Source organism: Lithobates pipiens, unplaced genomic scaffold (genome assembly GCF_037356315.1).
Source record: "Lithobates pipiens isolate NorthernLeopardFrog02 unplaced genomic scaffold, aLitPip1_a1.2 Scaffold_16, whole genome shotgun sequence".
Taxonomy (NCBI): domain Eukaryota; kingdom Metazoa; phylum Chordata; class Amphibia; order Anura; family Ranidae; genus Lithobates; species Lithobates pipiens.
In genome coordinates this window covers 526,990,170-527,002,552 of record NW_027507748.1, presented here as the reverse complement: position 1 = coordinate 527,002,552, position 12,383 = coordinate 526,990,170, and the positions used below count along the sequence as shown (strand labels likewise).

The window sequence follows — 12,383 nt, the reverse complement described above, 5'->3', positions numbered from 1 at the left end:
GAGTTAGAGAAGCTCCTGCAGACACTAGAAAATAAAGGTGCAACACTGGAGTGTAAACGTGCTTAATGTGGTGGAGTTTGCTTGGAGAACAATGTGTGGTAGAGATGTTGACACTGATTGGTAAAGAATGTCTCTACCAGGGCATATTAAGTAATCAATGTCTGTACTGGGGGAACTGTTAGGCTTTATATACACAGGCGTTGAGGTCTGTTATAGTGTGAATAGGCCATTTTTCTTTTAAGCAGACAGTGTGCGTTGTGGGCCACTCATCTGCACCCGCACATCCATCAGTTTAGGACAAGAGGCTGTGCCGTGAAGCCACTGTGTCCTAATAGGCTTGAATGGGCTGCCTGCATGCAGGACTTAGACCCCTTTCACACCACACCGCCCATAGCGTCGGCGGTAAAACGCTGCTACTTTTAGCAGCGTTTTACCGCCGCATTTGCATTTCGGCGCTTTTACTCCCTGCTAGCGGCCGAGAAAGGGTTAAAACTGCCAGCAATACGCCGCAATAGCGAAGTTTTGCCAGCGGTATTACAGCGCTGCCCCATTGATTTCAATGGGGAGCAGTGGTGGAGGAGCGGTAAACACACCGCTCCTTCACCACTTCAAAGAAGCTGCTGGCAGGACTTTTCCCTGACGTCCTGCCAGCACTCCACTGTAGTGTGAAAGCCCTCTGGCTTTCACACTACAGACAATGGTGCAGCTTTTTTAGGGCGGATTGCAGGCACTATTTCTAACACTATAGCGCCTGCAAAACGCCCTGGTGTGAAAGGGGTCTAAGAGACTAGAGACTCTGAGAACAAAAACAGCCTGTCCGTGGTGTACGGGCCTCAGCGCCTGTGTGAATGAGGCACTAGTATTGCAGTGCTATACTCTGGAAAACGTTGAATCTGAGAAGTGACATTCTTGGGCTCTCCTGCTACAGTCACACTAATGCCGTGTACACGACTTTTCGACGGACTAGGTCTGGCGGTCTTTCCGACGGACTTTCGGCTGAGTTCCGACTGACTTTCCGAATGAACGACTTGGCCACACACAAACACACCAAAGTCTGACGGATTCGAACGTGATGACGTATGACCGGACTAGAATAAGGAAGTTCATAGCCAGTAGCCAAGAGCTGCCCTAGCGTCGTTTTTTGTCCGTCGGACTAGCATACACACAAATGGATTTCTCAGTCCGGCGGAGTTCCGGTGGGAAAATTTAAAACATGTTCTATTTCTAAAGTCCGCCGGATTTTTGGCAAGCAAAGGTCCGATGGAGCGCACACACGATCGAATTGTCCGACGGAACGAGTCCGTCGGACCTTTTCTGTCAAAAAGTCTAGTCGTAAAATGTATCTCTCTAGTGCAGTTCATCACTGGGTGTACTTACATGGTATGGGTTCTCGGGGTTGAACGGAACTTCTCTTTCAGCAGGCGGTTGTGTTTCATTGACTGGCTGAGCTCGTCGGTTCCCTTGGCGTCTTGTGTTTCTTTCCTCTGCTGCAGCTTCAAACTGGTCCAAGTTAAGGTTCTGAGTTTGTCTCGCTCTTCTTCCAACATCTCTTTTACCTCTTTGACTCTCTAGAAATATGTGAAGCAAATTAGATGTGCCTCAAAAAGCACATGCATTGACACTATGCATTGACATCAACAATGTGTCCTGTATACTATTAGTGAGATGTGTCACGAAATTCTTAAGAACCAATCAGATCGAATCTTTCATTGATATTAAGCCCAATTGGAACTTTCTGCTTTAGGGCCCATTTACACTATGACCTGGATTAATACACTGGATAAACATAGGCAGGGGCGGACTGACAACTCATGAGGCCCCCGGGCAATAGGAGATTATGGGGCCCCCAGGCAATAGGAGATTATGGGGCCACACAGTAGACACAAACACACACACACAGTATACAATCACACAGTACACACAGACATGTTTCTATTGGCTGAGAAGGTACTGGAGAGGTGGGGCAGCTATAATCTCAGGATTTTTAGACCAAAAGGATGTGGGTAAGGGACATTTCAGAGACAGATGTAAAAAAAAAACACACATTTTTACATACTGTCCCTGGTTTTACTGAGGCTGGCAACCCTGATGGGGCCCCCTAGTGGCCGATGGTCAGTCCGCCCCTGAACATAGGTCGCAGCTAGGGCACATAGAAAACAATTGCAGCATGTTTGTATTTTTCTGCAGCACGCTGGATGGCACTGCGTGTCTTTGCACAGCACCACAATGTACTGCGCTGCTGTGCAGGGACATGGATGAAGTATAACTATGTGACTAGTAAAGAAAAAAAAAAAAGACTGACATTAGCCTGAACAGGTAAAAATCGCCATTTTATCGTGCAGGGTAATCTGCATTTTTCACTTTTTATGTGAAATACTGTTTATCAAATAGACACTAATTCAGTTTAGGGACTTATACATGTGATGTATTGATTATTGCATATAATTTGTATGCTTTATTTGAAATTGCACTTGCTTATTTATATGTTTTTGATTATTTTGAGATTTTTTAGGGTTTGGGGATCATGTATTTATGTTATTGGTTTAGAGTAAACACTGTATATACATGAAATATTTATTAATAGTTAGGATATTTCTACAGTTGCTACTGGGTAGGATTATTTTATAAAAAAGTGAGCACACAATGTTAACCATTTACATTTTAATGTTCATGCCACGCACATGCAATACGTTAGTTTTTATTCGTTTATTTTCCAGATATTTTCAATTTCCTTTTTAAAAAGCGTTGATGCTGATTTCTACCATAAGCAGCACTTCAAGGTACCTGAAAACCCTTTTAAATTCTCCACTTTCTATATATAAAAAACCCACCTTTGGGATATGTAGGTCGGAGCCAGAAGATTGGAAGATCGGCACACAGTTCCAGGATCTTTGAGCTCAGGAAGCTGTTATCCTTCACGGGCTGGTCTGCAGCCACCCAGATAAGAGAATTCTCATCAAACTTGGCCGGCATGACCTCATCTTCCTGGCATGATAGAAAAGACAAGCAAACTATAACACACAATGTTCTGAAATGTTTACATCCCACTTCGATTTTCTTATTAATGTTTGGTGTAAGCGTTCGTGTACTTAAATTAGTGTTTTGTATAATGAGGACTCTAAGGCCCACATTTATCAAAGGCAGCAAAGAGATTTTATTCCTTATCTCCCACTTATGCTAATGGGAATTAAACTAAAGCATAACACCATTTGCTGAAAGTAGGTCTTGGTGTTTTATCTGTAAATTAAAACTAGCATACTTTAAAATGACATATGAGTTAGGAGAATATAGGCCAAATGAGTCTCGTCTCTCATAGAGTGACATCAAAACGAGCATGTTCTACATTTTTTTGTTTGAATTAATAATATAATATATATATATATAGATACGCACACCTGAAATAAAAAGTTTCTGAACATTGGCAAGTTTATGCATGAATGTCCCCTAAAATGCGATGTCACCTTAGTTAACCTATAATACATTTTAGTGAACAAATCGGCAGCACAGTGGATAAATAGTTAGCACGTCCACCTAGCAGCATTAGGGTTGGTGGTTCAAATCCCAACCATGGCTCTACCTGCAGGGAATTTGCATGTTCCCCCACTGTGCCTGTGAGAGTTTCCTCCCACATTCTAAAGACAGGTAGGTAGGTGGTAGGTTTATTGGCTCCTCCTATCTTAAATGGCCCTGGAATGTGTATGTGTGAATGTGAGTTAGGGACCTTAGATTGTAAGCTCCTTGAGGGCAGGGACTGAAAATATATGTAAAGCCCTGAATAAGTTGATGATGCTATATAGGTACAATAAATTAACTATTTTGTTGCACATGATAAAAAGCACATTTTAGGCTTGAAGATTACCCATAATCCCTTAAATATGCTATTTACCTGTCATTGTGCTGTCAGTCAAATCCTGTGAGGGTTGGCCGAGCAGGTCTGTCTGCGTCTATGGACGCACACTGCCTGGCTCAGAAGCGCACCTGCACGAGTGCCTCTTCAGCACGTTTTGCTAATGGGATACTTGGAGAAGAGGAGAAAGCTCCAGTGGGGGACCCTGGAAGAGGCGGTAAGGGGCCACTCTGTGCAATACCATTGCACAGAACACGTAAGTATAACATCTCTTTTATTCTAGGAAAAATATTACCTTTTGAACCACTTTAAAGTAAACAGTGATACCTACGCTACTGAAAACAACTTTCATGAAACTATTTCTAAAGCTGCTGATGATTATGTTTTCTGACAAAACCTAAATTAATTGAGACCTTGGTGTTTGCAAGTCCTCAAGGCCTTGAGACAGAAAACAACCCCATACAACATGCCCCCCATAGCTGAGATAAGGTCTTAGAATTGCTATACAGTGATTTGCTTCTTTAAACATGCCACTGTGTACCTTTAAACAGAAAATTGTTCCAGTAATGCCATGAAACAGCAAATTTAAGCTAGATGGTAAGAGAGCTGTGTTCCATTTCATGGTTAGCTACCATGAATACCAACATTGGTCAGTGTTTTTCTTATTGTAGACTAGGGATGGGCTTTATGTTTGAGTCGAACATGAGTTCGACTCAAACATTGGCTGTTCGCCAGTTCGCCGAATAGCGAACAATTTTGGGCGTTTGCGGCAAATTCGAAAGCCGCTGAACACCCTTTAAAAGTCTATGGGACCTTTAAGCATTATTAAAATCACTGCTCCCGAAAAAACGTCAGTTTTTAAAACTTTTTTTTGCCTTAATGCATGTCCCCTGGGTCAGGACCCAGGTCCCCAAACACTTTTTATGACAATATCATGCATATAAGCCTTTAAAATTAGCTCTTTTGATTATTCATGTTCGTGTCCCATAGACTTTAATGGTGTTTGCGTGTTTGAACAAATTTTTTGCCTGTTCGCATGTTCTGGATACGAACCGAACAGGGGGGTGTTCAAGCTGCCAAAGGTCGCTGCTAAAAATCCTAGGGGGGTTATTTACTGAAGGCAAATAGACTAATGCCGCATACACACAACTGGACTTTCCGGCAGATGTCCGACTGTCTTTCTGACAGAGTTCCGAAGGACTTCCGACCCAACGGATTTGCCCACACACGATCACAGCAAAGACCTCTTATCTTTGAGCTTGCCACCTTTTTGCTTGCTGGAACTCTGGCCAAGTGGAACTGGATTAAGTGGATTTTTGTTGAGCCATTCTATTGCACCGCATTGGATTCCTGTTGAGTTATTCCATTGCAAGATAATCGTCTTGGACAGGTTCTGCCCTTCCCGATGGTTACTTTGCAGTCCTGATTGCCTGGATCCGGCTTGGCTCCATTTCCCCTTGCACTAGGGGTTCTAGCACTATAAGCCAGTGTTTCTCAACTCCAGTCCTCAAGGCGCCCCAACAGGTCATGTTTTCAGGATTTCCATTATTTTGCACAGGTGATTTGATCTGTTTCACTTCCTTAGTAATTACCACAGCCGTTGCATCTGAGGGAAATCCTGAAAACATGACCTGTTGGGGGCGCCTTGAGGACTGGAGTTGAGAAACACTGCTATAAGCTCATATGATACATTGTGGTATGATACTTGTATCCAACACATCTGGTAAGAGTGTTTAATCTTTCCATCTGATTTCTACTTTTGAAGTTTTGAGATCCATTCAAGATTTATTTTGATTACACCCTCTTGGCAACTGAGTAATTCATTACTTGATTGGACTATTGGGACTCTTTTTTATATTATTTTTGTGGGTGATATCCTACAAGGTTTTCACATGTATATTTATTTACTCACATTACTTTCACTTTGAATGTTCTCGTTCTCACCTTCACGGTTGTTATTTTAGATTTTTTTTATATATTGCCACTGTTTAACCTCCCTGGCGGTATGATTAGTTCTGGTTTTAGGTGTTGAAAGCGGTACAATTATTTTGCATGGAAATTTGGCGTTTTATATTGTAGTCCTGTTATTCTTAGGAATAACTCTCTTAAATCTGTTCAAACCAAAGTCTAGCAGACATCCCGGGTATGATAAAGTTTATAATATAATAAATAATAATAAAAATTATTCAATAATGTAATCAAATCCAAAAACACTGAAATTTGCTCATTTGCAGAATTGTCGCTGTCATTAGATTTAGTGTTTGATGACGAATTTCCCCACAAATCGCTATCGCTCAATTCTGCAAGTGATTATAATTTATTATCGCTGTTTTCTAGCTGGTCTAAAATCACTTTTGACATAAAGGGACACTTTCTGGTTGCTGTGGACAATCTCCAAATTCCAGGCAGAAAAAAACAGTATTTATAATATAAAAGTGCATGCAGGGCACTGCACAGACCACTAGGGACAAAGGGGGTGTGTAATCTTTTTATACAGTACTGTAATCTGTAAGATTACAGTATTGTGTGTGTTTTGTGTGTTTTTACTTTTTTAAATTTGGCGCTGATCTCCGCTCCCGTGCGCCGTAACGTCGCATTCAGGCACTGTGTGAATCGAGCGGAGGACAGCTCAATCACAGAGTGTGGAGGACATCGCTGGATCCAGGGGACAAGGTAAGTAACTTCTCCCTGTGTCCTCCCTGTATCCAGCGATGCGATCCCGAGTCTGGCTCGGGGTTACCGCTTATGGTACTCAAATCCCAACCCGAACCAGACTCGGGATTACCACTAGGGAGGTTAAGTACATTGATCATTTTTGCAGTAATTAGCACTACACTATTTTGTTTGATCTAACCTTTGGACTTTGTTTGTTTGAGTGTTAGCAGCTTTTGTTCACTGTTTTGGGTTTAGCGCAGTATTTTCCCACTGTAATATTTAGCATATGATTGGATGATGGAAATCAGCAGAGCTTCTGCTCATTTACTAAGCTCTGCAGTAACTGCACTTTGCAAACTGCACAGTCTATTTGCCTTTAATACATCAACCCCTATGTTTGTACGGACTACACGTGCACTGTAAGTGCAGTCACTTTAGATCTGAGGGGAAGATCTGAAATGAGGGGAAGCTCTGCTGATCGTATCATCCGATCATGTACAAGCAAAAAAAGCTGATTTTTATTTTCCTTGAATGTCCCCCTCAGATCTACAGCGACTGCACTTCCAAGCGCACTTGTAGTGCAAAGTGGATTTGCCTTTAGTAAATCAATCCCATAGGGTAAACTTCAGGGGAGTTTAGATGAGAAGAAAAAAAAACAAAAAACGTCTGATGCCACAGGAGCAGCCGCAAAATCGTCCAGTGTGCGCAAGGCCTAAAGGTTTGTAATATAACAATAATCCAATATAGCATCAATGCTAAAGCCTTCTCAGCGACAACGGTACATTTTATTCTGTTAAAAATCACAGCCTTATTTAAAAATAAATCCATAAGCCTGGTTTGTTTGGTAGTTATTATTTTAATTACCCACGGTGCCAACATATGGCTGTGTGGGAACGAAGTCTGGCCTGTAGTCTAAAGTGTGAAAAGCATGTATATTGATTATTTATACCTCACTAAGAGCACCGATGGGCATGTAACACCACCCTGAATACACAAGCCCCACAAACTGCCAGAACACAGGGCTACGGTTGTAGCTGTAATAATGTAGTTCTGTGAGTGATGAACAGTAACCACAGAGCAGCCATCTGTCACATTGTATTTATGTCACTATTCGGGGCGCAGTATATCTCACTTTTCTCTCTATGTGTAATTACAGACTAGAAAGTGACAGCAAATTATATAAGTGAGAAGATATTATGCGCAAAACAAACAACACTTAAAAGCACACCAGTCACTACACACTGATGCAGGGATAATGGAAAACTAGAACACTACAAAATATAGGGTTAGGGCCCATTCAGACCATTCCATACTAATGCACTGCGTTAAAGTGCGTTAGGTCACACGTTGAAATGCATTTGCGTTAAGGCATCTAAATGAATGTGCTATAAAAGTGTATGCTTCGGATGTGTATTGGGGTGCCACTCAACCTGCACCGCGCTAATGCACTGCTTATGTGCTTTGCAGTAACATGCTTTAAAGCATTTGCATTCTTGCACAACATTGGAAAGAAGTATATGGGCCCTTAGTGTCCAGTTCCTATGTATGCGTACAAGTGTAAGAACTGATATATATTATTATAAATCTATGACGGGGGTTTTTAAATAAAAAGTTAAAGTTGAAGAATGCAAGAGCTGGGCTAGAGAGGCTCAAAATATACCATATATTACTGTGATCACTCTCTACAAAGCTCCTTCCTTTATCAATTATTAGTACGCAATGTAAGATAATCTACTTATATTATAATGAAACCGTAGATATTAAACGTGTAATAGAATTATTATTTTTATGCATGATTTATATAGTGCCAACAGCGCTTTACAATATAAAAGGGACGGTACATTTACAATACAGTTCAATACAGAAGGAATAGGAGGGCCCTGCTCAAGGAGCTTACAATCTAAAGGGAGGGGGAGGTGGTACAAAATGTAATAACTGCAGGGGATGATCTGATAGAGGGGACTTTGGTACAGTTCTTAGGTGGAGGTGGGGTAGGCTTCCCTAAATAAGTGAGTTTTCAAGGATCGCCTAATGCTGGACAGGGTAAGAGATGACCGGACATACTGGGGCAGGGAGTTCCAGAGGATGGGAGAGGCTCTGGAAATTCCTGGAGGCCAGCATGGGAGGAGGTAACCAGAATAATTTGATGTTTGCAGGGAAATGGAGTCTTTATTATACGATCATGAGGAATATGAATAAAATAAATATATATTTATTTAGATTTGTAACAAACTTGTGGTTTGATACTAAAGTATTTATCAATGACTCAAAATGAAATTTGCCCGACATTCATCCATTTTTTTGCACAAAGATTACATTTTTCACATTTCCTCTATTTATCACAATGGTTTTTGTCAATTTCAAACAAGATTTTTTTGTCCGTAAAAATTTCAAAGATTTACCTGTGGAAAATAGAATCAAACAAGATGTGCCCATGTGAAAACTTCATCAAACACAATTCCCCCAACATCTGTTCTTTAACCACTTGCTTACTGGGCACTTGAACCCCCCTCCTATCCAGACCAATTTTCAGCTTTCAGCGCTGACCCACTTTGAATGACAATTGCGCAGTCATACAACACTGTACCCAAATTAAATTTTTATAACTTTTTCCCCCAAATAGAGCTTTCTTTTGGTGGTATTTGATCACCTGGGCGATTTTTATTTTTTGTTAAAAAAATGTAAAAATACAGAATAATAAAAAAAAAAAACTTTTTTTTTATTTTGTTATAAAATTTTAAAACGGGTAATTTTTGTGCGTCATTGATGTACGCTGATGAGGCGGCAGTGATGGGCACTGATGGGTGACAGTGATGGGCACTGATGGGTGGCAGTGATGGGCACTGATCGGTTACACTGATAGGCAGCACTTCTATGTGGCACTGATTGGCATTGATAGGTGGCACTTGTGGGCATTGATAGGTGGCACTTGTGGGCACTTTCATGTTCCAGTTATGAGGCATAATTGCCTCTTCCTCTTAGGGGCCGATGTCCCTTTAAGCTGAGTCGGTGATTGGCTTTTTTTTTCTTCTCCGCTGTCAGCGTGAGGAGAAAAAAAAACGATCACCGAGCTTTTGTTTACATCATGTGATCAGCTGTCATTGGCTGACAGCTGATCACATGGTAATGGGCCGGGACAGGCCCGTTACTCAGATCGGTGATCACCCGAGTCTCAGTGATTCGTGATCACAGCGTGCGCAGGGAGTGTGCACTGGGGAGGCTGTTATATGACGGCCTCCTGGGAATTTACATCCGCGATGTGGCCGTCAATCGGCCATAGCGCGGATGTCAGAAGGTTAATGGAAAAATACTATATTGTACTATTCATCCAATTTATCATTCACCATTCGTCCATTTCTCCACCTTGCAAAATATTTTAACTATTCCCTGGCAACTGTTTTGCAGAGAATGCCTTATATTTTAACAAGAGGGTACATTTACTAAAACTGGAGAGTGCAAAATCTGGTGCAGCTCTGCATGGTATTCAGTTGGCTTCTAACTTCTGCTTGATCAATTAATCTTTGACTAACAAAAACTGTAAGTGGATTGGTTTCTATGCAGAGGTGCTCCAGATTTTACACTCCGGTTTTAGTAAATCAACCCCAAGGTGTCTTCTGAATGAACTATTTCCATAACAAGAAAACAGCGAGTGTGCAGCCCCACTGCTATGCTGGTAGCATAGCATCTCACATACGCTTCAGCATTAGGCGTGCTTTGAGAGGGTTTCCTCTCCCAAAGGGCCATCCCCACATGCTGGTGACCAGGAGGGGGGGCTTCTGTGGCATCTATTTGCACTGGTGCCAATTAGATGTTCATCTATTCCCTAGTGAACTGGTTTTAGAGGCCCCCCCCCCCCAAACCCCTAACAATCCACTGCTGTATACAAGTAAGAGAACATGGAAAAGAGGAGGATTGGATATGTTTAATTGTATGTGCTTGTTTTCTTTTAACGGTCCTGCGTGACCAAATCTGGGGCGGCTGTGGCCTTTTTTGAACTTTGTTTTTGTATTCTTGTATTTACCTCATAAAAAGCTTAATAAACAGAATTTTCCAAAAAAAAAAAAAAAATACACATGCAAATTACATAGTTAGTAAGGTTGAATAAAGACACCAGTCCATCCAGTGTGAGTGTCTACAATTGTCCCTATCCCTGTACATTGTACATTCACATTGGTCCCTACACCCTCAAGGAGCCCACAATCCAAGGTCCTCATTCATATACTAGTGCCTATTTTGGACAAAAGCCAATTAACCTACCAGCATGTCCTTGGAGTGTAGGAGGAAACCAGAGTGGCCGGAGGAAACCCACACAGGCACAGGGAGAACATGCAAACTCCAGGCAGGTAGTGTCGTGGCTGGCATTCAAACCAGCGACCCTTTTTACTGCTAGGCAAGAGTGCTAACCACTACACCACTGTGCCACCCGTAAATTGCACCCCTAATTGAACTTTATTATTCTTTCTTTCCTAACATTTGCAGTCATCGTATCTACAAATTTGTAAGTTGCATTAGAATAAAACTCTGCCTTTGGGTTAAATACACAAATTATTGATTAATACACCCATAAGAATCTCTATAGCAGCCCATTCCCAAAACCTTCCTTTTTCTGCCTTCTGCAACTTATAGATTCAAAGTTTTCTGTGATTTGCACCTTGAGCCTTTGCTGTGTTCCTTATCCATTCTTGTGACCTCACTACTATCCTTCAAGCTGATTGGGGATGAATAGCAGACAGCACCTAAAGCAGAACATCACCCAAATGGGGAAGTTTCACTCCCTACCCCTCCAAAATTTGGCACACTTTTTTTGGAGGGGAGGACTGACAACTAATGGGGCCCCCGGGCAATAGAAGCTCATGGGGCCCCCTAGGGCGCCACACCTTGCCAGGGAGACAAGGGGGGGAGCACACAGGGGGAAACTGGAGGGAGAACGCACACGCACTCACACAAACACAGGGAGACACACACACACACACACAGGTGGACACTCACACACCACACACAGGGGGACACACTCTCACACAGGGAGACACACACACGGGGACACTCACACACACACCACACACGTGGGGGGGGACACACACAGGGGGATACACACACACACAGGGGGACACGCACACTCACACAGGGGGGGAGGACACACTCTCACACACACACACAGGGGGACACACTCTCACACACACACACACACACACACACACACACACACAGGGGGACACACTCTCACACACACACACACACACACAGGGGGATACACTCACACACACACACACACACACACAGGAGGGGGCACTCACACAGGGGGGGGGCACTCACACAGGGGGGGAACACTCACACAGGGGGGACACACACTCACACCACACACAGGAGGACACACTCTCTCAAACACACACACAGGGACACACACTCACACACACACAGGGGGATACACTCACACACACACACACACACACACACACACACACACGGGGATACACACACACACACACACACACACACACACACACGGGGATACACACCACAGAGGGACACACATACACACACACTCACACACATACGGGGACACTCACACACATACGGGAACACTCACACACACACACACATACGGGGACACTCACACACTCACACACACATACGGGGACACTCACACACACACACACACACATACGGGGACACTCACACACACACATACGGGGACACTCACACACATACGGGGACACTCACACTCACACACATACGGGGACACTCACACACACACACATACAGGGACACTCACACACACACACACAGGGGAGGACACACACACACAGGGGAGGACACACACACGGGGAGGACACACACACACAGGGGACACACACACACATGGGGACACTGGGTTGGGGGG

General features: G+C 43.0%; 1 protein-coding gene across 1 annotated transcript in view; it reads right to left on the bottom strand.

Moving 5' to 3' along the window:
- Positions 1–12,383, bottom strand: part of CNMD (chondromodulin) — a 109,078-nt gene that overhangs the window by 24,046 nt on the left and 72,649 nt on the right. The window contains exons 5-6 of the mRNA XM_077483156.1: positions 2,832–2,985; positions 1,378–1,568 (exon numbers count right to left, since the gene is read on the bottom strand). Coding sequence (XP_077339282.1) covers positions 1,378–1,568; positions 2,832–2,985 — 345 coding nt within the window. The remainder of the gene's footprint in view (positions 1–1,377; positions 1,569–2,831; positions 2,986–12,383) is intronic.